Below are 26,612 nucleotides of genomic sequence, written 5' to 3'. Positions count from 1 at the left end.
CCCCGCTGCCCCACCATCTTGTGCACTGTGTAATTATTCTTGCTCTGAGATAATCTAATCAGAGCAATTGAATGTTGACATAAGGAGCTTCAGGTAATGACCTGCGAAACTTGGGACAATTCTCAGATAAGTAGCTATTTATTATGTAAATTGCCAGACCTACCGAAGGAAAAAATCTAATCTAATGTAAAACTATGTCCACACTAGACCAGATAAATCCGTAACCGAAGCTTTTTCTCTTCGTTTTGACCCTCCGTCCATAATGAAATGGTGTTTTCTTCCCCTGAAAACCAAACTTTTCTAAAACGGTCTTCAGAGTGTTTAAATCTGAAAACGCCGGTTGGGCGGTGTAGTGTGTATGGGGTAACCAGAGCTTTTTAAAAAACGTTGTCATGACGTGCCGGAACAAATGGTGGCGACAGCGCGGCATTTCATTGTTTTCTTGAACGCAACCTCCAACACCACAACAACAATATCTGCCGATAGATGTGTAACAGCCTAATGTAACATTGTATGGAAATACAAGATAACACTGATGCAGACACGTTTTATTCATTTAACAAGGTGTTTTATTAATGTATTGCTTGTGCAAACATTCAATAGATGCAATTGTCACTACTTCCAAAATGTCATTTTTAAGTAGTAGCTTATGTTTGGCATAGACGTGAAAATGTTAAGGCCAAAAAAAGAAAATGTAAGTTTCACTTTTACTCAGGTAAAAATAAAATCACTTTTACCCAGTAACTCGTTTTATTGCACATGTTAAATACAGCAAAATAATACAGAAAGACATGGCAAAAGTAAAGGCAAACAAATGAGGTAACAGCAAATTTCACTTTTGCCCAGTAACAAGCCTTATTGCATTTAGTTGTAGCTGTCATCCCTTTCATCGGTGAAGAGATTACGGCTGTAGGAAATGTTTCCAGGGTGACCCCTCTGTGGGAGTGGGGAAGATATTGGTGGGGCCACCCGGAGGTCTGTGTGTCCGTATGTGTAGCGATTGTAGTGGCTGCGAGGCTGGTATTGTGGCGGTGAAAAATACTTGGGGGGGGGGGTGCCGTCATATTCCTCATCATTGCAAATCCCTCTGCAACAGAGTTAGTCAGTTTTTCAATGTTCATCATCAGCCGGGTCATACTGTCCGTGAACTCCCTGTCGGTTGCCTCCATACGCTCCAGTATTTGTTTTTTCAGTTGTTAAGGTAGTAGGGATGGTCCGGGTAATTATAGACCAGTGAGCTCTACGTCTGTGCTGGGAAAGGTGTTGGAAAATATTCTTAGAGATAGGATCTATGGGCATTTAGAGAAACATCGTCTGATAGAGACAGTCAGCATGGCTTTGTGAAGAGCAGATCGTGTCTAACAAGCCTGATAGAGTTCTTTGAGGATGTGACCAGGCATATAGATGAGGGTAGTGCAGTGGATGTGATCTTTATGGATTTTAGTAAGGCATTTGACAAGGTTCCACACGGTAGGCTTATTCAGAAAGTCAGAAGGCATGGGATCCAGGGAAGTTTGGCCGGGTGGATTCAGAATTGGCTTGCCTGCAGAAAGCAAAGGGTCGTGGAGGGAGTACAATCGAATTGGAGGGTTGTGAATTGGTGTCCCACAAGGATCGGTTCTGGGACCTCTACTTTTCATGATTTTTATTAATGACACAGATGTGGGGATAGAAGGGTGGGTTGGCAAGTTTGCAGACAACACAAAAGTTAGTGGTGTTGTGGATAGTGTAGATGATTGTCGAAGATTGCAGAGAGACATTGATAGGATGCAGAAGTGGGCTGAGAAGTGGCAGATGGAGTTCAACCTGGAGAAGTGTGAGGTGGTACACTTTGGAAGGACAAACTCCAAGGCAGAGTACAAAGTAAATGGCAGGATACTTGGTAGTGTGGAGGAGCAGAAGGATCTGGGGATACATGTCCACAGATCCCTGAAAGTTGCCTCACAGGTAGATAGGGTAGTTAAGAAAGCTTATGGGGTGTTAGCTTTCATAAGTCAAGGGATAGAGTTTAAGAGTCGCGAGGTAATGATGCAGCTCTATAAAACTCTGGTTAGGCCACACTTGGAGTACTGTGTCCAGTTCTGGTCGCCTCACTATAGGAAGGATGTGGAAGCATTGGAAAGGGTACAGAGGAGATTTGCCAGGATGCTGCCTGATTTAGAGAGTATACATTATGATCAAAGATTAAGGGAGCTAGGGCTTTACTCTTTGGAGAGAGGGAGGATGAGAGGAGACATGATAGAGGTATACAAGATATTAAGAGGAATAGGTAGAGTGAATAGCCAGCGCCTCTTCCCAAGGGCACCACTGCTCAATATAAGAGGACATGGCTTTAAGGTAAGGGGTGGGAAGTTCAAGGGGGATATTAGAGGAAGGTTTTTTCATGCGGAGAGTGGTTGGTGTGTGGAATACACTGCCTGAGTCAGTGGTGGAGGCAGATACACTAGTGAAATTTAAGAGACTACTAGACAGGTATATGGAGGAATTTAAGGTGGGGGGTTATATGGGAGGCAGGGTTTAAGGGTCGGCACAACATTGTGGGCTGAAGAGCCTGTACTGTGCCGTACTATTCTATGTTCTAAGTCCTCCTGAGCGAGAGCCAACAGCGGTCCGTTGTTTGGCAATTTCCTTTTAAGTTTTTCCAGTCTGTAACTGGACAAACACGCACCAAGTATACCATTTCCTCTTTGCTTGTTTTCTGTAGATGTGCCCTGCACATGCCCAGTAGGAGGAGATTCGCCCAAATACCCATTTTGATGTGGACGGAGATATTTTCAAAAATGCCTGGTGTGGAGGCCTATTGTTTTTACGCGAAACCAGCGTTTTCAAAATTATCCGGTCTAGTGTGGACGTAGCCTAAAGGCTGATTTATACTTGTGCGTACTAGCTTATGCCATAGCCTACGCAAGTGGGCTACGCTGTTGTGAGCATTTATACTTGTGTGTTGGCGTGTCTGCGTCGCTCTGCAATTCACTGCCAAAACGCTAGTTGGCGGTGGGGTATCTATGCCAATGTGTTGAGTTTCTTCGTGTTGAAACTCAACACGAAGAAACTCAAACTTCAAACAATGGTGACTGAAACTGAAGGAGGGTGAATTTTCTGTATGTACAGTGTAGTGTCACTTAACAGAATTGGGAAGTTTGAGCCAAAATCAATTTGTCAAAAAAAAATTGGCACGTCACACATGCGCACACACTGTACGCGGAAGGCTTCATGGTCATGGTAGTCTTTCTTGGTGTAAACACAAGTTTAAAGCGAGCGTCTTTTTCATAAAAGTGAAAATCCTCTTTCGGTTAACGAAAACAGGTACTAATGCAGGTCTTTCGTAAAAGTGAAATGTCGTAAAGAGAACGTTCGGAAAGCAGGGAACACCTGTACTCAGAGACTGGCAATCACCATTCAAGTTTTAGCTTCAGGTGGAAGTCAATAGGCTGTAGCAGCTAGCTACAAACTGGCATCAAGCACAGGGACCTCCATAATTTCGGAGGTCTGTAAAGTATTGCAGCCAGAGCTCCTTCCCTGCCCTTCAGTCACCCAATGGCAAGCTAGTGCAGCGCAGGAGGAAATGCGATGCTACCAAGCAGACCAATCACGGTTGTTGTGGTCTGCGACACCGCGACGTGCAATTACATTTTGGGAGAGGTGCGCGTTAGTTTACAGCGTAGGGTTCAGCGTAGATACGGTGTAGGGTTCGAGGCTACGCTGTAGTTACGGCGTACATTTGATGCACAAGTATAAATCAGCCTTTGATGTCTGGGTCATCTAGTTAGAAAGGGACCACAGTTGAAAGGAACAAATACACAAGGCTGGGAGGCAAAAACCATAGAATAATATGGATTGTGGCCCTGAACCAGAGCCAATAAAAAGGTGACACTGGAATGCTACATTTAAATTGAAAAGGAATGAATATAAAAGTGGACACTTCTAGTGCACTATCACTGAAGTTTCCTTCTTAAGTGTTCTCTTGCATTTCTTATACTCAAGTACCTCATTTGTTCCTACCTGCCTATATCTGCAATGCACCTCCTTTTCCTCCCCCCCTTAACCTGGGCCTCAATATTTCTCAAAAACCAAGGTTCCCTAAACCCGTTATTCTTGCCTTTTATTCTGACAGGCACAAACAAGCTTTGTACTCTCAAAATGTCACTTTTGAAGGCCTCCCACTTACCTCGTACACCTTTGCCAGAAAACAGCCTGTCCATATCCGCACTTGCCAGATCCTTTCTGATATCCTCAAAATTGGCCTTTTTTCCAATTTAGAATCTCAACCAGAGGACCCGTGAACGTGTCATTTTTGGGGGTACTGCAAGTCTGTATCTTCATTGATCTGTGCTGCACGCTTGAGTGCTTTGTGGGGGGTGCTGATGCTTTTTGCTGGTGGGGAGGGGGGTTGTTGCTTTGCTGCTGCTTGTGCATGGGAGGGGGAGCTGGGGGGGGCTTTAGGGTTCTAATGTTTAATTGTCATTCATTTTTTGGGGCACTCCTCTGTTTTCGTGGATGTTTGCCAAGAAAAAGAATTTCAAAATGTATATTGTATACATTTCTCTGACATTACGTGTACCTATTGAAACCTACTGAAATATCATTTACATACAATTACATTTTACTTCAAATGTGATTAAACACACATGGGTTCTGGAGTGCTATCAGTCTTTCAACTTACGAAATTATCTTATGAAGAAAGGTTGAGCAAGCTAGGGCTTTTCCCTTTGGGGCAAAGAGAGATGAGAGGTGATTTGATGGAGGTGTACAAGATGATAAGAGGCATAAAGCAAGTGGATTGTAAGGCTTTTTGCCAGGGCAAAAATGGCTAATACAAGGGTGCATAATTTTAAGGAGATTGGAGGAAAGTATGGGGGTTGTCAGAGGCAAGAACTTTACACAGAGAGTGGTGGGCGTGTGGAACACCTTGCTAGAGGTGGTGGCAGCTCCAGATATTTTAGGGACTTTTAAGAAACTCTTGGAAAAGACATGGAGGATAGAAATTGGAGAGTTATGTAGGATAGAAGAGTTAGATTGATTTTAGGGTAGGTTAAAAAGTTGGCACAACATCATGGGTCAAAGGCAAACAAGAGAAAATCTGCAGATGCTGGAAATCCAAGCAACACACACAAAATACTGGAGGAACTCAGCAGGCCAGGCAGCATCCAGGAAGAGCACTGTTGACATTTCGGGCTGAAACCCTTCAGCAGGACTGGAGGGGAAAAAAAGCTGAGGTGTAGTTTTAAAAAGTGGAGGGAGGAGAGGGAGAAACACAAGGTGATAGGTGAAACTTGAAGGGGGAGGGATAAAGTAAAGCGCTTGGAAGTAGATAGGTGAAAGAGACAGAAAGCCATGGAAGAAAGAAAAGTGGGAAAAGGGGGGGAGGAGCACCAGAGGAGGTTGATGGATGGGCAAGGAGACAAGGTGAGAAGGGAAAAGGGGATGGGAAATGGGGCATTACTGGAAGTTTGAGAAATCGATGTGCATATCATCAGGTTGAAGGCTACCCAGACGGAATATAAAGTGCTGTTCCTCCAACCTACGTGTGGCCTCATCACGACAACAGAGGAGGCCATGGATAAACATATTGGAATGGGAATGGGAAGTGGTATTAAAACGAGTAGCCACTGGGAGATCCCGCTTTTCTGGTGGACAGAGTGTAGGGTCTCACCAATATACAGGAGGCCATACCGGGAGCAAAAGACACAGTATATGACCCCAACAGACTCACAGGTGAAGTGTCACCTCACCTGGACGGACTGTTTAGGGCTCTGAATGGTAGTGAGGAAGGAGGTGTAGGGGCAGGTGTAGCACTTGCTCCTCTTGCAAGGAAAAGTGCCAGGAGGAAGATCAGTGGGGACGGATGAATGGACCAGAGTCATGTAGGGAACGATCCCGGCAGAAAGCAGAATGTGAGGAGGGGGTGGGGGAAAGAGGGAAAGACATGCTTGGTGGCGGGATTCCGTTGGAGATGGCGGAAGTTTCAAAGAATTATGTGCTGGATGTGAAGGCTGGTGGGGTGGTAGGTGAGTACAAGAAGAAGAACCCTATTCCTAATAGGGTGGTGGAAGGATGGGGTAAGAACACACATGTATGAAATGGAAGAGATGTTGTTGAGGGCAGCAATAACGGTGGAGGAAGGGAAGCCCCTTTCTTTGAAAAAGGAGGACATCTCCTTAGTTCTGGAATGAAAAGCCTCATCCTGAGAGCAGACGTGGCAGAGGCGGAGGAATTGAGAGAAGGGGAGGGCATTTTTACAAGTAACAGGGTGGGAAGAGGTATAGTCCAGGGAGCTGTGAGAATCTGTGGGTTTATAATAGACATCAGTGGATAAGCTGTCTCCAGAGATAGAGACGTTGAGATTGAGAAAGGGGAGGGAGGTATTGGAAATGGACCAGGTAAATTTGAGGGCAGGGTGTCCATTTCCGACACCTCCCTCCCCTTTCTCAATCTCATGAAACGTCAGCAATATCCTTTTTCATAGATGCTGCATGGCCTGCTGAGTTCCTCCAGCATTTTGTATGTGTTGCTTGACCCAACAGGTCTGTTCTGTGCTTTAGTGTTCTATGTTCTGAAATAAAAAGGAGCTCGTGCAATCCAGACAGTCTGAACATTTCCACTTTTAGACAAAATATAATTACACAGAAATTGTGAAACATCACAGATCCAAAATCAAAAATCAATTTGTCTTACTTCCATTCTATGCAAAATAGCAGAATCAGTTACAAGGCATAAGCAGACAACTAGCAAAAATGCTTTATAAGAATTTTGTCCAGTTTGAGGAAGTGAAACCCAAATCAACCACAGTAAAGATTATACATTCCACCACTGAGAACATCCCTAAGAAACATTTAGTTCAACTAAAAAAAATGGTGAGAAATAGAATGTGATGGTAATTTTTTAAATGTTTGATTTAGGAATTCTGGGCTGGCATGGTCAGGGCTAAGTGGAATGTCTCAGTGTTCAAATGGATCCGGTACTGCTTTGAATTTACATTGGTAACTTTGATGAAGAAATTCCAATGAAAATTATTACAGTTTAGAAAGGGTATAAAATAGGAGTCAGTGGATGAAATTAGTTCAGGAGGTTCAGAATGAGTTTCCCAAAATACAGGCTAAAACAGCAGGAAATTAAATGCAAGAAATATAAAATATTCCTTGTAAGGAAAAAAAGTGAATGGCAAATAGGGAAGGTGGTAAAACAGGCAAACCAAGGATTCAATAGATTCCACATACAAAAATGTCATAGTATCAATTAACAAAGCCAATGGAATAGTTAACTACATTGTCAAAACCAGAGAAATAAATTGTGTGATACTGAAGAATGTAACAACTTGCAAGTGAATTTCTCAGCATGCATCACTTAAAATTTATTAAATCTACCAAAAGAACAGAATATAGTATTTAAATTAATTTGCAAGGGTACCTTGCCCTCTAGACCTACAATCTAGCCCAATTCTGACCTCTCACCCCAACCATTTTTGCTCCATTACCTACAACCATGTCTTCAGCATTTTATACATACAGCTCTAGATTTCTAAAACTCTCTTTTAAAGACATCCCTTCTGTTAAAAAAAGGAATAAATCAAAGTAGTTTGTTTGGAAAACATCATTAAGTTGTCTACAAATAAAATTTGACTTATGGACAGTCAAGATGAACTTCTAAAATCTGATTGGCTTTAGTTTTTGCAATTGAGGAACAAGCAGAGGTTGTTATAGAGCAAGTCTGTTTGGAAATGTGATCAGAAATGAAAAGCCTTTGTAAAAGATGCAAGTAGCTAATCTTCCATTTGTTTCAATGAATAAGGTAAAAATGAGAATTCTTAGAAAATGTCCAATCTCGAAATCCTGAGCAACACATACAAAATGCTGGAGGAACTTAGCAAGTCAGGTAGCATCTATAGAGGAGAATAAACAGTCGATGTTTCAGGCTAATACTTCGTGGCCTGCCAAGTTCCTCCAGCTTTTTGTGTGCTTTGCTCAAGATTTCTAACATCTGCAGAATCTCTCGTGTTTATGCAAATCTGTTTATGGTTTATTTTAATAATCCCAGGGGAGTCCATGCATGGAAGGACTCTGAACAGTAATGTTAGTGGCTCCAGGATTTCAACACAAAGGATATGCAGAATATTTCCAAGTCAGAATGACCTTAGAACAGAACTTACTGGAGATGGCTTTCATGTGCATCTGCTGCTCTTGTATCATGTGATAGAAACAACCCCTATGCACCTTGTCCCATCTACTTGCACAAGGACCATAGCTCTCCATACCCCTTTAATCCATGTACCTATGCAGACTTCTCTTAAATTTACAACTGAACCCACACATACCACTTACACTGGCAGCTTGTCCAGACTCACACCACCCCCAGCAAAGAAGTTCCCCTTAAATAGTTCACCTTTCATCTTAAACCTACAGCCTCTAGTTCTAGTCTCACTGGAGCTGAGGGGGAAGAGCTTGCAACCATTCAATCTATCCATACCCTTCATAACTTTGTATAGCTCTACAAGATCTCCCCTCATTCTCCTGCTCTCCAGGGAATAAGGTCCGAACTTATTCAACCTTCCCCTATGACTTAGGTCCTCAAGTGCGGGCAACATCTTTGTAAATTTTCTCTGCATTTTTCTAGCCTATTGATAAGTTTCCTGTAGGCAGGTGACTAGAACTGCAGATAATACCCCAAATTTGGTCTCACCAATCTCCTATACAACTTCAACATAACACCCCAACTCCTATAATGATTGCTCTGAATTATGAAGGCCTATGTACCAAAAGCTCTCATTACCACCCTATCTACCCATAATGCTACTTGTCACTTTTCAGCCAATGAATGAATGTTATCCAGATGTTGCCGGCAACAGACAGACCAATTCATTTTCTGGCAAGTTGTCAAATTGATTAAAAAAAAATTCCACTATGAAAATTTATGGAATTCATTCAGTCAAACTATTGTTCCTTAAGCAGCAAAGGTATTAACAGAGATGAGATGACAAGTCTGGGAGGAGATGTTGAGAATCAAAACAAGGGCACCACTGCTCAATACAAGGGGACCTGGCTTTAAGGTAAGGGGTGGGAAGTTCAAGGAGGATATCAGAGGAAGGTTTTTTACTCAGAGAGTGGTTGGTGCGTGGAATGCACTGCCTGAGTCAGTGGTGGAGGCAGATACACTAATGAAATTTATGAGACTACTAGACAGGTGTATGGAGGAATTTAAGGTGGGGGGTTATATGGGAGGCAGAGTTTGAGGGTCAGCACAACAATGTGGCCAAAGGGCCTGTATTGTGCTGGACTATTCTATGTTCTAAAACAGTACATTAAAGGGAAGGAGGGTCACATTATCAACATCACTGAGATAACTTTACATCCCACTGTGAACTATCACCAGAACAGAACCAACAAATGGGATGTTCTGGGAAGTAATATCTTGTGAAAGAGACAGGTTGACAACTTGGCAAATTTAAGTTGGCACAACATTGTGGGCCAAAGTGCCTGCAGTGTGCTGTACAGTTCTATGTTCTGAATTGATATTTGAAGACCAGGTAGCTACAGTGATATTAAACTGAAGGCATCAGCATCAAGCAAGTGTCCAGACGTGATGTGGAGAAGGGTTTAAAAAGATATCCGATAGGAAAGCTGATGGCAGTGACCCAGACACCCACCAATGAAGATAATCCTGAGTTAGAGACTCAGAGGGGTACTTCCCAAGTGCAACCCCAGCCAGGTTCATTTAAAGCAGGGAATATCTGAATACAAGGAGTGAGTTTTAGAGGTTGTGAAAGTAAACTGATGTAAAACGAAAGATTTATTGTTTCAGCTACAAAGGGAATCCAAGTTGTTTGAACTAATCATGATTAATAAAGTGAAGCTATAAGGAAAAGTCAGTGTCTTATTGTGTGCTACATTTCATTCGCAGCAGAGCAGCTGCAAAAGCTGGAATTCTAAAAATGATTGGTGTTACACAACTTACCAGGCATGGTATGTCTGCAGGGCCGGTTTGTGGTGTATGCAAGGGTGTGGTTCATTAACTACTAAAATAACAGGATGCCCTCTTCAGAACTGCTTTGCTTTATTCCATATAAAGTCAGGAGATATGGGATGTTGTCTTTTTTTGGAGAAGGACAGAAGAGGAAATATAGTTACAAGGATTTGTTTCTACAACACTAAGAGGCCATAACTTCCCCTTCTGACTCATCTCCCTCACCCCACATAACCCTTTACTCCTTTCTCCCTTAAATTTGTCTTGTTTCTTTAAATAGGTTTATAATATTTACCACAAAGACCAGGGCAAAATAACTGAGTGTAACTCCAATATCAAGTTACAGTAAAGTCCCAACTGATCCTCAATTGCAGTCCCTTTGTGACCAAGGAACTTACACGAGGGAAAGTATCACCATTTTGCTGCAGTTGGGTGAGGGGTGCTACTAAGCCACTATCCTGCTTTAGCTGACTGTCAAGCCTGTCAAAAATTCAATCTTTCTGTTCCAAGTCATTAAAAGATTGAAAAGATTTTTTTCAAAACAATAATCAAATACTAAACAGCTAAAGGACAAAACCAGGTAAAATACATGTAATCAATTCATTAAAAGAAACACAAGAGATTCTGTAGATGCTGGAAATCAAGAGAAATTCAATGCCAGAAACATATACAAATTTAGACACGTCCTTATGAAGACTGGAGTTAGATTTCATAAGAAAATCTAATTCATTAAAAGATTTGGAACTATCAATCATAACTTGTTCCCTTGCAGGAATTTTGTTTGTACTGTTGCAAATCATGTGTTGGGAGGTGTTGTAAAACTAGTTTGGAGGGAATAACATCTATGTAGATGGGAAACACTATCTGTGTGTAGTGACTGAATGCAGCTGGGCTGTTAGACAGGCTGGCTGCATTTTCTATTATGGAATCAATGATAGCTGAGTGCTATTGCTTTACTCATCCAAGTGCACAGAGACTGTTCCACTGCACTCTTGCTAGGTGGGTTGCAGACAGTGGAAGGGCTGAAGAATCAGAGGATGAGAGATATCACACAATTCTCAGAATTGACTTTGTAGACACAACACTTCACTCATCAGTCAAGCTGGGTTTCTGACCAATCTGGCATCCAGAACATTAATTATGGGGAATCGTGACAGCAATTTTTAAAAGTGCGGATTACCCAGCATCTTTTAAAATATAAAGATTAGCTTTATTTGTCACCTGTATACCAATACCTCAAAACATACAGTGAAATGTGTGTGTGTGTCAAATCTAATCAGCAAGGATCGTGCTGAGGCAGCCTGTAGGTATCGCTAGATGTCTGGCACAAACACAACATGCCCACAATTCACTATCCTTAACCGTATGCATGTCTTTAGAATGTGGGAGGGAACCCACACCATACAGACAGCAGTGGAACTGAATCCCCAATCACAGATTGCTGGCCCTGTAACAGCAATGGAGTAAGCACTATGCTACTGTGCCATCGTATTTAGTCCCCTGTACTCTTATCGTTTCTGCATTCGGAGAAAAGGAGACCCTGCTCTTGTGATGGGTCTGACATAGCTGTTGCTACACCTCCCAGTTTCAGCTGTCTGCCCAGCACCATGTTGGATCAGTTAGGGGTTGGCAGTACGGGGCTCAGAGTACAATTCACTCACATGCATGCAGGGCATCTCTAATCAGAAATCAGTACAATCCACTCAACAGAAACAACTCTCACCACATATTTGGAAGACGAGTCCTGGATGACATTAGCGCTTGTGACCTCAAAAATCAACTTCTCTTCAATAAACTTCACCTTGGCCTTCTTCCAACTTTCCTGAAGGTGCTTTGTAAGCAGATTGCAGTGTTTAAGCTCACCCAAGGGATTTTCTACAAAACAAAAGAGGTGAATTGTATGTTGCATGTCTTAACAATATTTGAAACTGGAGCACCTCAATCACGTACTTTCCTGGGCATTTACCATCTGTGAAAGAAAGGAAACATTGAAGCATTTCACAATCTGAAGAAATTCCAAATGTACTTTGCAGTTCAAATGTTGATTTGTGATCACAATTGTAACAGGTGCAGCCAACATCTTTGATGGAAGGATAAATATTAGCCAGGAGACTGGTGTTAACCAGTGCAAAGGGATTTAAGAGTCCTCGTGCAAGACTCCCAGAAGGTTAATTTACAAGTTGAGTCTGTGGTAAAGGTGGCAAATGCAATGTTGGCATTTATTTCAAGGGGAATAGAATATAAAAACAAGGAGATAATGCTGAAGCTTTATAAGACATGAGTCAGGCCCCTCTTGGAGTATTGTCAAGTTTTGGGCCCCCTATCTCAGAAAGGATGAATTGTCACTGGAGAGAGCCCAGAGCAGGTTCACGAGAGTGATTCCAGGAATGAAGGGGTTAACATACAAGGAGCATTTGGCAGCTTTGAGCCTATACTCACTGGAATTTAGAAGAATGCATGGGGATCTCATTGAAGCCTACTGAACGTTGAAAGGACGAGATGAGGAGGATGTGGAGAGGATGTTCCCTCTGGTGGGGGTATCCAGAACTCAAAATTGAGGGGTGACCTTTTTGAACAGAAGTAAGGAGGCATTTTTTCCCCCAGCCAAAGAGTGGTGAACCTGTGGAATGCTCTGCCACAGACTGCAGCAGGTCAAGTCTGTGGGTATATTTTAAGAGGAAGTTGACGGATTCCTGATTGGGCATCAAGGGATATGGTGAGAGGGCATGTGTATGGGGTTAAATGGAATCTGGGAGCAGCCATGAAGAAATGATAGAATGGACTCGATAGCCTAATTCTGCTCCCATGTCTTATGGTCTTAACTCTCAGCTGTCAGTGAAAGTATTTCCATGGTACATTTTATAGAATCTACAAAAGCAGAATCTCTGCCCAATTCTTCACTTGGAAAGTAGCACCAGTAAAAAAAAATGCAAAATTAACTTTAGTACCACATTGGAGTATAGGCAAAGATTGAGGCATATCTCATAGACTCGCACGGCATGAAGACGATTCCTTCAGCCCATTAGCACCACACCAACCACTCATTTGCACTCCCCTTTTCTCATTCTCCCCAAGTCATCTCCCCTTCAATGAGATTCCACCACTCTTGGGACAGTTTACAACCATTGTTGGAAGAAACTCACCCTGTTACAGGGACAACTTATAAACTGTCCACAGACTACACCAGAGATCAGGACTGAAGCTGGGTCTCTGAAGTTGTAAGGCAGGAGCTATACTAAACAATGCCCATGGCACTATTTTGCTAAGTTACTGCCAGTGTTCTGCCCAATATCGTCTACCCAAACTTATCAAAAACAATGCCCCAGAACTCAGTTTGTGGGTGTTTACCATACACCAATTGGCTGCTGTGTTTTGCAACATTGACATCAGCTAACTATTTGTCTATGAAAAAGCACAAACAATCCAGAAAGCCTTTTGAATGTGTCCAAAACTTCCAGACTGCTGATGATTCAGAGGCTGACTCACTGCATCCTTGAACTGAGGCCACAGTGCCAGTAGATACAGAAAATCTCTATGTATGACTGCAGCTAACCATTGCTGTGCCTCTTAAAAGCAGATAAAGAGTTGCAATGGCCTGGGAGCCGGTTATCTATTCTACCTTCCTGACATCCACATTACTAGGTCCAGAGAAGGTTCAAACATAGACACAAAAAGTGTGACCCTGTCCTTAAATTCTCCACTCTTGAAAGGACATAAAACACAAGAGATTACAAGACATACTGTAGGAGCAAAATTAAGCCACTTGGCCCATTTATTCTGCTCTGCTATTCCAAAGTTAATTTATTTCCCCTTTCTACTCCATTCTCCTGTCTTCTCCCAGTAAACTTTGATGCCCTTACTAAATCAAGAACTTTACTAATGTCACTTTAAGTATAGCTAATGACTTTGACCTCAATAGCCATCTGTTACAATGAATTCCACAGATTCATCACTATCTGGCTAAAGAATTTCCTCTTCATCTCTGTTCTAAATGGATGCTCCTCTATTCTGAGGTTGTACCCTCTGGTCCTAGACTACCCCAATATTGGAAACATCCTCTCCATGTCCACTTTATCAACTTTGTCCACTCTCCATGTCCACTTTATCTAGACTACCCCAATATTGGAAACATCCTCTCCATGTCCACTTTATCAACTTTGTCCACTCTCCATGTCCACTTTATCTAGACTACCCCAATATTGGAAACATCCTCTCCATGTCCACTTTATCAACTTTGTCCACTCTCCATGTCCACTTTATCTAGACTACCCCAATATTGGAAACATCCTCTCCATGTCCACTTTATCAAGGCTTTACAATAATTGGTAGAACCCCCCCCCCCCGCCGCCCATTCTTCCATACACCATTGAGTACAGACCCAAAGCTATTAAATGCTCCTCATATATTAACTTTTTCATTTCCAGGATAATTTTTGTGAACCTCTTCTGGATTAATGGCAGAAATAAAAATTAATTTAAAGTCTTATAGTACAGTTGTATTGCTAACATTGACAATTTAACCTCAGTGCTGATTGCATTGATCACTTTCTTACCGGAATACTGAACTGGCATAATACTATAATTGAGACTGAGTGTTTTACTTCATTAACAAGAATGTAGATTAAAACAAAGCAAGTAAGCCCTCTGACCTACCTGTCAGCTCCCCTGGTGCCCCTCCTCCTACCCTTTCTTCCATGGTCCACACTTTCCCATCAGATTGCTTCATCTCCAGTCTTTTGTCTTTTCCACCTATCACCTTCTAGCTTCTTACTTCATCTATCCTCCCCCACCCACCTGGATTCACCTATCACCTCCCAGCTTGTGCTCCTAACCCACACCGTATTCTGTCATATTCCCCATCCTTTCCAGTCCTGAAGAAGGGTCTTGGCCTGAAATGTCGACTGTTTATTCCTCTCCTTAGAGGCTGCCTGACCAGCCAAGTTCCTCCAGCATTTTGTGTGTGTTGCAAGGGAGCTTAAGTCTTTTTTTTAAAATTAACTTTTTAAATGGTAACTGGAAATTCAAACATTGATCTTCAGTGCTCTTATCGCTGTTGTGTGCTGGGGCAGCAGGCTGAGGGTAGCAGACACCAACAGAATCAACAAACTCATTCGTAAGGTCAGCGATGTTGTGGGGATGGAACTGGACTCTCTGACGGTGGTGTCTGGAAAGAGGATGCTGTCCAAGTTGCATGCCATCTTGGACAATGTCTCCCATCCACTACATAATGTACTGGTTGGGCACAGGAGTACATTCAGCCAGAGACTCATTCCACCGAGATGCAACACAGAGCGTCATAGGAAGTCATTCCTGCCTGTGACCATCAAACTTTACAACTCCTCCCTTGGAGGGTCAGACACCCTGAGCCAATAGGCTGGTCCTGGACTTATTTCCTGGCATAATTTACATTTTACTATTTAACTATTTATGGTTTTATTACTATTTATTATTTATGGTGCAACTGTAACAAAAACCAATTTCCCCCGGGATCAATAAAGTATGACTATCTCAATTAGCATGTGTAAGTGTTCTGTGTAATACCAAGTTTGTGCACAGTACATTACAATTTGTTTAAGGAGTTAGAAAGATCTGTCATTTGTCAAATTTATTCCAAACTTTTTTTAAATATTAGACTGGTTTGACTGTGGAGACAAAGGTCAGAGCAGCCCTATTTTCTCAGGATGCGGCAAAGTTCAAAGTAGGTTTATAATCAAAGTACGTATATGTAATCATATACACTACCTTGAGATTCATTTTTTGCAGACATTCAAGGTAGAACAAAGAAATGCAACAAAATCAATGGCAAAACAACAACAAAGACTGGCAGTGTGCAGAAGACGAAATGAACAAACAATACTGACCAACACACACAGAATGCTGGAGGAACTCAGCAGGCCAGGCAGTGTCAAACAACACTGAGAACACCAGTTGTAGAGTCTTAAAAGTGAATCAGTTCAGTGTTGAGGTGAGTGAGGTTATCCACGCTGGTTCAGGAGTCTGCTGTTTGAAGGGTAACGACTATTCCTGAACCTGGTGGTGGTGTGGTTGATACAGACCCATACAGCATAGAACAGGCACTTTGGCCAAACCAGTCTGTGCCAACTAAGATTCCAATCGAAGCTCGTCCCATTTATACAAGTTTGGACCTGTCAGTTTACAACTCACTGCCTCACTTATTCTCAAAGAGCTGCTCCGTTCAAAGAGTGGGGAATGCTTCCCTTTCTCTTTTAGCATGCAACGCAAACCCCGAGTTTTCTCCTGACAGTGGCCTTCCTCAGTCCATCCAGAGAGATTCACACACTGTAGTCTGCAGCTCCTTTTATGTAACTGTGTTTATGCTCCACAGGGATGTCGGGCCTCAGTCGCTCAACAGGATTTTATTTATTTCGACCTACAGCACGGTAACAGGTCCTTCTGGTCCATTGAGCCCCCACTGCCTGATTACAACCATGTGACCAATTAATCCATGTCTTTGGAATGTGGGAGGAAACTGGAGCACCAGGAGAAAACCTACGTATGTCCCAGAGAGAACGTACAGATAGCAGCAGGATCGAACCTGGGTGGCTGGTGCGGTAATAGTTACGTTAACTGCTATGGCGCCATGGTGCAGGACATGGGGATTCCTTTATCTCGTGCGGTTTCTTGGTATCACCTTTGTACACTGCCCTGTGCGTTTGAGCGCTTGCAATATTTTATGGGGTAGTTTGATGCACATCAAATGCATACACCTGAGGTACACAGTGCACACAGTGATACAACCAATTCCCACTTGATTTTCACTTCACACACTAAGGGCCTTCACATCAGTAAAGCACTGCATAAGTCATACGTAAGAAATTCAAGCTGGACAGCAGGAAGGAGCCTCATTTCTGAACTTCTAAAAGGGATTATCTAGAGCAACACACATCAAATTTGCTGGTGAACGCAGCAGGCCAGGTAGCATCTATTGGAAGTGTTTCAGTCGACGTTTCAGGCCGAGATCCTTCGTCAGGACTAACTGAAGGAAGAGTTAGTAAGAGATTTGAAAGTGAGAGGGGGAGGGGGAGACCCAAAATTTTAGGAGAAGACAGGAGGGGGAGGGATGGAGCCAAGAGCTGGACAGGTGATTGGCAAAGGGGATATGAGAGGATCATGGGACAGGAGGCCCGGGAAGAAAGACGGGGGGGGGGGAACAGAGGATGGGCAAGGGGTATAGTCAGAGGGACAGAAGGAGAAAAAGGAGAGTGAGAGAAAGAACGTGTGTATAAAAATAAATAACGGATGGGGTACGAGGGGGAGGTGGGGCACTAGCAGAAGTTAGAGAAGTAGATGTTCATGCCATCAGGTTGGAGGCTACCCAGATGGAATATAAGATGTTGTTCCTCCAACCTGAGTGTGGCTTCATCTTTACAGTAGAGGAGGCCATGGATAGACATGTCAGAATGTGAATGGGACGTGGAATACTTGGAGTATTCCAAGTATTCCAAGAGACATGGAGTCCCTGTATACTTCCATCCCCCATCAGGAAGGTCTCAAAGCTCTCCGCTTCTTTTTGGATTCCAGACCCAACTAGTTCCCCTCTACCACCACTCTGCTCCGTCTAGCGGAATTAGTCCTTACTCTTAGTAATTTCTCCTTTGGCTCCTCCCACTTCCTCCAAACTAAAGGTGTAGCTATGGGCACCCATATGGGTCCTAGCTATGCCTGCCTTTTTGTTGGCTTTGTGGAACAATCTATGTTCCGTGCCTATTCTGGTATCTGTCCCCCACTTTTCCTTCGCTACATCGACGACTGCATTGGCGCTGCTTCCTGCACGCATGCTGAGCTCGTTGACTTTATTAACTTTGCCTCCAACTTTCACCCTGCCCTCAAGTTTACCTGGTCCATTTCCGACACCTGCCTCCGCTTTCTAGATCTTTCTGTCTCTATCTCTGGAGACAGTTTATCCACTGATGTCTACTATAAGCCTACTGACTCTCACAGCTATCTGGACTATTCCTCTTCTCACCCTATCTCTTGCAAAAATGCCATCCCCTTCTCGCAATTCCTCCGTCTCCGCCGCATCTGCTCTCAGGATGAGGCTTTTCATTCCAGGATGAGGAAGATGTCCTCCTTTTTTAAAGAAAGGGGCTTCCCTTCTTCCACTATAAACTCTGCTCTCAAACGCATCTCCCCCATTTCAGGCACATCTGCTCTCACTCCACCCTCCTGCCGCCCCACTAACAATAGGGTTCCCCTGGTCCTCACCTACAACCCCACCAGCCTCCGGGTCCAACATATTATTCTCTGCAACTTCCGCCACCTCCAACGGGTTCCCACCACTAAGCACATCTTTCCCTCCCCCCCCCCGCTTTCCGCAGGGATCGCTCCCTACGCGACTCCCTTGTCCATTCGTACCCCCCATCCCTCCCCACTGATCTCCCTCCTGGCACTTATCCTTGTAAGCGGAACAAGTGCTACACATGCCCTTACACTTCCTCCCTTACCACCATTCAGGGCCCCAAACAGTCCTTCCAGGTGAGGCATCACTTCACCTGTGAGTCGACTGGGGTGATATACTGCGTCCGGTGCTCCCGATGTGGCCTTCTATATATTGGCGAGACCCGACGCAGACTGGGAGACCGCTTTGCTGAACACCTACGCTCTGTCCGCCAGAGAAAGCAGGATCTCCCGGTGGCCACACATTTTAATTCCACATTCTATTCCCATTCTGACATGTCTATCCACGGCCTCCTCTACTGTAAAGATGAAGCCACACTCAGGTTGGAGGAACAACATCTTACATTCCGTCTGGGTAACCTCCAACCTGATGGCATGAACATCGACTTCTCTAACTTCCGCTAGTGCCCCACCTCCCCCTAGTACCCCATCCGTTATTTATTTTTATACATACATTCTTTCTCTCACTCTCCTTTTTCTCCCTCTGTCCCTCTGAATATACCCCTTGCCCATCCTCTGGGTCCCCCCCCCACCCCTTGTCTTTCTTCCCGGACCTCTTGCCCCATGATCCTCTCGTATTCCTTTTGCCAATCACCTGTCCAGCTCTTGGCTCCATCCCTCCCCCTCCTGTCTTCTCCTATCATTTTGGATCTCCCCCTCCCCCTCCAGCTTTCAAATCTCTTACTAACTCTTCCTTCATTTAGTCCTGACGAAGGGTCTCGGCCTGAAACGTCGACTGTACCTCTTCCTAGAGATGCTGCCTGGCCTGCTGCGTTCACCAGCAACTTTGATATGTGTTGCTTGAATTTCCAGCATCTGCAGAATTCCTGTTGTTTGCGTTTTTAAAGTATCTTATACCATATCTCCAAAGAGCAACGTGCCCAGCGGCAAAGATTGTCAAAGCACATAACCACTGGGGGGATGTATTCATTTCGAGAGGACTAGAATGTAAAAGCAAGGATATAATGCTGAGGCTTTATAAGGCATTGGTCAGACTGCACTTGGAGCATGCTGAGCAGTTTTGGGCCCCATTTAATCAGCGGGCAGTGAAATCAGCGGAATTCATTTCGACAGACAGCTGTGGAAACCAAGTCACTGGCCCAATTAACGGGAATCTAATTGAGAAACGTGCCAGGATTCCCCTCATTTATTAGGGACACAATGCCACTCAATTGGAGCAGGAAACTGTTGCCAAACAGGTTCTAACAGTGTCAATCACGTGCACTTGGGTGGCCATTAGTCATGACAGCACGTTTAGAGAGAACAGTTTTCAAAAAGTGTCCGTCGTGTGTGTTTATGTTCAAAAAGCAGTGACTTTTGGCACTGTTAGTTGGTGAGAAATAGGCCATAAGACAATTCTGAACTGTTTTGCTCACTGCGGTTTTAAGCATTCAAGCTTGGAGATGCCAGATGCAGCCAGGAGTGAAAATAAAATGAATTCACTACTTCAACGAGGGACTACGAAGAATTTGAAGGTATCAACAATCATCTTGAATGTTCCAAAGAAACTGAAGATTTGGAGGATGCAATTGTCAACAGCATTGTATGAAGGCAGTCCATTATCTACATTAGGTGTCTGCACTGACTTTGTTCATGATGTACACAAGATAAACTTATCTGTTGATAAATATTAGGAACTAATACGGTTTTTTGGTATTATAGTACTGTTAATAGTGTTATAATTTGTTCTGTAGTTCATTTAAATACACAATTTATTACTCAATTCATCCTTTTTTAAAAAATGTACCTTTTTAACTATTTCCATGAAACTTAACCTAATTGGGCAGCTGCTTAATTGAGCCAAAATGTGCTGGTCCCAATATGTTCCACTTAAAAACAGGATTTAAAACGGAGGTTGATAGCTTTTTGATTAGTAAGGGCATCAAAGTGGCAGAAGCAAGGAGAATGGGGTTGAGGGGGAAAATAAAGTCAGCCATAGAGGAATGGCGGAACAGACTCAATGAACCAAATGGCCTAATTCTGCTCCCAAGTCTTACGTCTCGTACACTGTCATCACCTCAGGTAACTATCAGCGGGCAATGCAGACCCTGGATTGTCAACAACAGTGACCACCCTCCCAGTGAGGGAAATTGCATACATGGTGTGGATTCTTTGTGTGAATCACAAGTTATTTCGTAATAGAATTATACAGCAAGAAAACAGGCCCTTTGGCCCATCAAGTCCATGCTGACCATATAACAATTACAGTGTCCCATTTTCTTGACTGTGGTCACTCAAGAAATCTCGATAGCTTAATGCAGGAAACAGTCCTCTGTCTGAGCCATATTCCAGCAATTCGCCAGGCAAGCACTATTCCCTGAATCCATGAGCATGCAAACTTCAGGTGTAAGTGACATACAGTACAAGAGCAAACCTGTACACTCGTATTCTGCAGTAATTCATTGTACCATTCATACTGCCTGGGTCATTTGTACTTCCTTTGGCCTCTCCACATGTTTCTCCCTTCTGATAAATTGGTTTATTATTGTCACATGTACTGAGGTACTTAAAAGCTTGCCTTGCATACTGTTCATGCAGATCAATTCATCGTCCAGTACACTGAGGTACAATAGCAATGCAGAATAAAGTGTTACAGTACACAGAATGTGCAGTACAGGTAGACAATAAGGTGCAAAATCATAATGAAGTGGACTGAGATGGAGAGTCCATCTTATTGTACTAGGTCTTATAACAACAAGGCAGAAATCATCCTTTAACAACGGGGTAGAAGCTGTCCTTCAGCCTGTACTTTCAGGCCTTTGCAATCAACCATCCATAAATTCCATAGATACATTAGACGCCAAGAAAGCACACCTCTATTTCCTCAGGAGGTTAAAGAAATTCGGCATGTCCTGCAGACTCTTAACCAATTTTTAATCAATGCACCTTGGAATGCATCCTGTCTGGCTACATCACGGCTTGATATGGCAAACGCTTTGATCGTGACCACAAGAAACAGCTCAGCACAGCACAGAAACCAGCCTCCCTTCCATCAACTCTGGCTACACTTCTTGCTCCCTCAGCAAAGCAGCTAGTAGAAAAACCCCACCAACCCTGAATGTTCTCTCTTCTCCTCTCTTCCATTGGGCAGAAGATACAAAAATCCAAAAAAAAAACATTTACCACCAGGCTCAAGGACAGCTTCCTCATCAGGAAATTACTGAATGGTTCCCTAGTATGATAAGATGGACTTTTGACCTCACAATCCACATCACTATGATTTTGAACCTTACTGTTTACCTGCATTGTACTTCTGTACCACTTTATTCTGCATTCCGTTACTGATTTCCCTTGCCCTATCCTCAATGCACTCTGGAATGATTTGACCTGTATGAACAATATGCAAGACAAGCTTTTCATTGTATCAATTCCAGATAGTCATACAGCACAGAAGTAGGCCCTTCGGCCCATCACACCCATGCTGACCACTGTGTCCCCATCTATATTAATCCCATTTACTAGCACTTGGATCATAGCCTTCCGTGTCTTTTCCAGCAAACATCTGGTATCTTCGTAAGAAAATAGGACGAGTCCATTTGACCCTTATGCCAATTTATTCAATAATTTAATTATCTGTTACTTTGGTGCCCCTTTCCTTCGGTACCCCACATCCCTTAATATCCAAATATCTATCTTTATTTTGAGGGTGACACCCTTCACAGCACTTTGAGCACACTATTACTAAGATTCACAACCTCCCGAATGAAGAAACCCCCCCCAACTCAGCACTGAGTGCTCAGACTCATAGATAGTGTAACCGCTTGATCCAGACAACTTTGTCAAGGAAAGCATCATCTCCCTTCTTTACCCCATGAGACTCTCCAAGACTTTCATTCATCTTGATGGGAATTTGACATTCAGCTTCTTAACTGTTCTTCAATTATGAACTACAGCAATAGACATTTGTTAAGTGAGGAGCCAAATCTGCCAAGGTGGGAAAATGTAAACAGGTCTATTTTAGGAGGGGATAAATATCAAATGGCTCCATTTATTATCAGGAGGCATATTGTCCAAATAGTGAGAGATTACAGAGCTCTGGGATGCAAGAATGTAGGCAATACGTGAGTGGCAGAAAACGAACAAGTGACTGAGAAGGAAAGCTACTGAATGTTACTGTTTGTTGCTAGGGATATCGAAGATAAGCACAGCATGTTATGCTGCAATTTTAAAGGGCAATGGTGAGATCATTTGTGGAGTATTGTGCCATATTCCTCCCCCCATTTAAAAAGGGACATTAATGCATTAAAAACAATTCAAAGATTTACTACACCTGGGGCTGGGGCTACGCCTCATGGCTTGCGTGCTTGGACTTTTTGCCCAGTAGTCATAGAGTCACAGATCACTACAGCACTGAAACAGGTCCTTTGGCCCATCTAGTCGATGCTGAACCATCATTGCGCCTCGTCCCATCGACCCGGACCTGGGCCAGAGCCCTCCACAACCTTCCCATCAATGTACTTACCCAAACTTCTCTTAAATGTTGAGCAAAGAGGCATCCAGCAGTTCTGCTGGCAGCTCATTCCACACTCACCCTGAGTGAAGTTGCTCCCCCCCATGTTCCCTTAAATATTTCACCTTTCAGCCAAAACTATCTATCCTCTAGTTCTAGTCTCATCAAACCTCAATAGAAAAGGCCTGCTTGGATTTACCCTATCTATACCTCTTCTAACAGACTTAGTTTAAAACAAGTTGTTGGAGGTACACAACAGGTCAAGCAGCAACTGTGGAAATGTTGGACAAGTTTGTCTTGCATCCTCTGCAGTTTTAGATGATTGACAGCAGCCTTGATTGAAACATAATAGACCCTAACAGGTCTCAGCTGGGTGGATAGAGAAAGGATACATCCACCTGTGTAAGACTTTGCAACCAGGGGCCCCGAAAAGAAAAATAAATCACCTCGCCATCCTTAAATATCAGATTCCTTATTTTTATAAGGAGATTATTGAGTTTTTGAAACTGTCTCCCTCAAAGGAGAGCTTTTGAATAAATAAGGTAGAGGTAGACATATTCTTGAAGAGCAAGAGCTTAGTAGGTGACCAGTGGCTGGTAAAAAGAGGAGATCAGCCATGATCTTATTACATGGTGGGCTAAGTGCAAGAGGCTGAGGAGCCAACATGCAACGCTAATTTGTACGTTTGTTCACTAAGCCTTCTCCGAGGAATTGGTATTGTACAGGCTGCTATAAGTACAATATATTGTCCTCATTCTTGCTTCTAACTCACTCCTAACCTTCACCCTGCACGAGCTCTTTTCTTTTCTCTTTACCCTCCATTACACGGACTCTCTTGGGCATACGGTTAAACCTTGAATATTTTTCAGTTCTGGATGGAGGTTGTTCATCTTGAACTCTTGCAGCCCCATCTCGCTTTACACAGTCCTCTCCACCTACTGACCACTTGAGGTTTTCCACCAGTTACCCTCATCAGGTTGGACAGCCACCATCTGCAATACTTCAACAAAATTATTTCATCGGCTTTTGGGATATCCTTTGGTCCTGGAAAGTATTTACACATATTCAAAAGGTTCCTAATGTTAGCAACCACTACCTTTACCACAGTATATGTAATAATGTTTGCATGTACAACACCGAGCAGTACAGAACGGGGCCTTTAGTCTACAACATTGTGCCAACCTTTTGAACTATCCCTTAATCTAACCCTTCCCTCCATTTTCTTTCAAAATCTGCCTAACTAATCGAAGAGTCTCTTAAATAGGATAGAGGATTGTCAAAGATTGCAGAGAGACATCGATAGGATGCAGAAGTGGGCTGAGAAGTGGCAGATGGAGTTCAACCCGGAGAAGTGTGAGGTGGTACACTTTGGAAGGACAAACTCCAAGGCAGAGTACAAAGTAAATGGCAGGATACTTGGTAGTGTGGAGGAGCAGAGGGATCTCGGGGTACACGTCCACAGATCCCTGAAAGTTGCCTCACAGGTGGATAGGGTAGTTAAGAAAGCTTATGGGGTGTTAGCTTTCATAAGTCGAGGGATAGAGTTTAAAAGTCACGAGATAATGTTGCAGCTCCATAAAACTCTGGTTAGGCCACACTTGGAGTACTGTGTCCAGTTCTGGTCACCTCACTATAGGAAGGATGTGGAAGTATTGGAAAGGGTACAGAGGAGATTTACCAGGATGCTGCCTGGTTTAGAGAGTATGCATTACGATCAGAGATTAAGGGAGCTAGGGCTTTACTCTTTGGAGAGAAGGAGGATGAGAGGAGACATGATAGAGGTGTACAAGATAATAAGAGGAATAGATAGAGTGGATAGCCAGCGCCTCTTCCCCAGGGCACCACTGCTCAATACAAGAGGAGATGGCTTTAAGGTAAGGGGTGGGAAGTTCAAGGGGGATATTAGAGGAAGGTTTTTTACTCAGAGAGTGGTTGGTGCGTGGAATGCACTGCCTGAGTCAGTGGTGGAGGCAGATACACTAGTGAAGTTTAAGAGACTACTAGACAGGTATATGGAGGAATTTAAGGTGGGGGCTTATATGGGAGGCAGGGTTTGAGGGTCGGCACAACATTGTGGGCCGAAGAGCCTGTACTGTGCTGTACTATTCTATGTTTAAGTATCCCTAATGTATCAGCCTCGTCCACTGGCAGTGTATTCCAGACACCCACCATTCTGTGTAAAAAAAAACACGACCTCTAACATCCTCCCTGAAGTTTCCTCCACTCACCTTAAAAGGATATCCTTTGGTACTAGCCATTGCCACTCTGGGAAAAGGACAGACACCTGTGGGGGCCAAGTCATTGGCTATATTTAAAGTGGAGGTGGATTGGTCCTTGATTATTAAGGGCGTCAAAGGTTATGGGGTGAAGGCAGGAGAATGTGACAAGGATAATAAATCAGCCACAATTGAATGGCACAGAAGTCTGAATTGGCCAAATGGCCTAATTCTGCTCGCAAGTCTCATGGATAAAGGCACGGTTGTCCACTCTATCTATGCTTATACACCTCTGGAAGAAGTAAGGTTTCAGTCTGCACAGGACACATAAAGATTCGAAATACTGTATACTCTAGTTTATGCAGAAAAATTCAATACAGCGGGAACAATTGACGGAATGTTTTATTGCAATGGGAATGTCAGTCTGCGAATGGGAGAGCGAGCGTATGAGAAATGCCAACATTGCAGTGTCCTTTACAGCTCATCACACTTAAATAAAAGAGGAATATCATGGTTTTAATATTATTCAGAGCTCCACATTAATTCCTGTTTTGTTAAACCACAATGTGGGCTTCATTCTGCAGTATGGTGCAGAGAATCAAATCTGATGGGAAATGGAAGAATTGACTCCACTGAGGTCAGTAGAATTGTGTGTGTTTAGGAGGTACAACAGGCAGCCATTAATTTCACGTGTTTTTTACCAGCAAACATTGCTGAATTTGATGGAGTAACGGGATAACTTTAGAAAACACTCTCCTTTTCCGTTCATTCAAAGTCAGTGAGGAAACTGTTCAGTGGTAGAGCCTGGCACTTCACTAGAATATTTCAGCCAATGACCTCTTCATTAATGCATATGACCGTAAGGCATAGGAGCAGAATTAGGCGATTCAGTCCATTGAGTCTGCTCTGTCATTCCATCATGGCTGACCCAGATCCCATTCAACCCCAATCACCTGCCTTTGCCATTACCTTTGATGCCCTGAGCAATCAGGAAACTATCAACTTCCGCTTTAAATATACTCATGGACTTGGCCTCCACCACAGTCTGCGGCAGAGCATTCCAATCATTCACTACTCTCTGGCTAAAAAAAATTCCTCCTTACTTCTGTTCTAAAAAGGTCGCCCCTCGATTTTGAGGCTGTGCCTCCAGTTCTGGATACCCCCACCATAGGACACATCCTCTCCACATCCACCTTATCTAATTTTTCAACATTTGGGACGTATAGTAGCACCCGTAGTAGGCTGGATGAACTCAGTACATCTATGTCAATGAATAAAAAGTCGACGTTTTGGGCCGAGACCTTTCATCGGGACTGGAAAAGGGGGAAGAAGCCATAAGGTGGGGGAAGGGCGAGGAGCACAAGCTAAAAGGTGATAGGTGAAGCCACAAGAGGGGGAAGATGATGGGTGGGGGGGATGAAGTGAGAAATGGGGGGGGGTGATAGATGAAAAATGTAGAGTTGAAGAAGAATCTGAAAGGAGAGGAGAGTGGACCATGGGGGAAAGAGAAGGGAGAAGGAGGAAGGAGGTGATAGGCAGGTGAAGAGAGTAAAGGGAAGAGTGGGGCCAAAG

At 43.4% G+C, this 26,612-nt stretch overlaps 1 protein-coding gene across 2 annotated transcripts in view; it reads right to left on the bottom strand.

The window, feature by feature from the left end:
* snx21 (sorting nexin family member 21) overlaps nt 1-26,612 on the bottom strand; it is a 64,656-nt gene that overhangs the window by 3,940 nt on the left and 34,104 nt on the right. For both annotated transcript variants that reach the window (XM_063041537.1, XM_063041538.1), the window contains one exon: nt 11,681-11,832. In XM_063041537.1, the coding sequence (XP_062897607.1) occupies nt 11,681-11,832 (152 nt within the window). The remainder of the gene's footprint in view (nt 1-11,680; nt 11,833-26,612) is intronic.

Source organism: Mobula hypostoma, chromosome 2, assembly GCF_963921235.1.
Source record: "Mobula hypostoma chromosome 2, sMobHyp1.1, whole genome shotgun sequence".
Lineage (NCBI taxonomy): Eukaryota > Metazoa > Chordata > Chondrichthyes > Myliobatiformes > Myliobatidae > Mobula > Mobula hypostoma.
The sequence above is the reverse complement of the archived record's forward strand: the minus strand, read 5'-3'. Positions and strand labels throughout refer to the sequence as shown.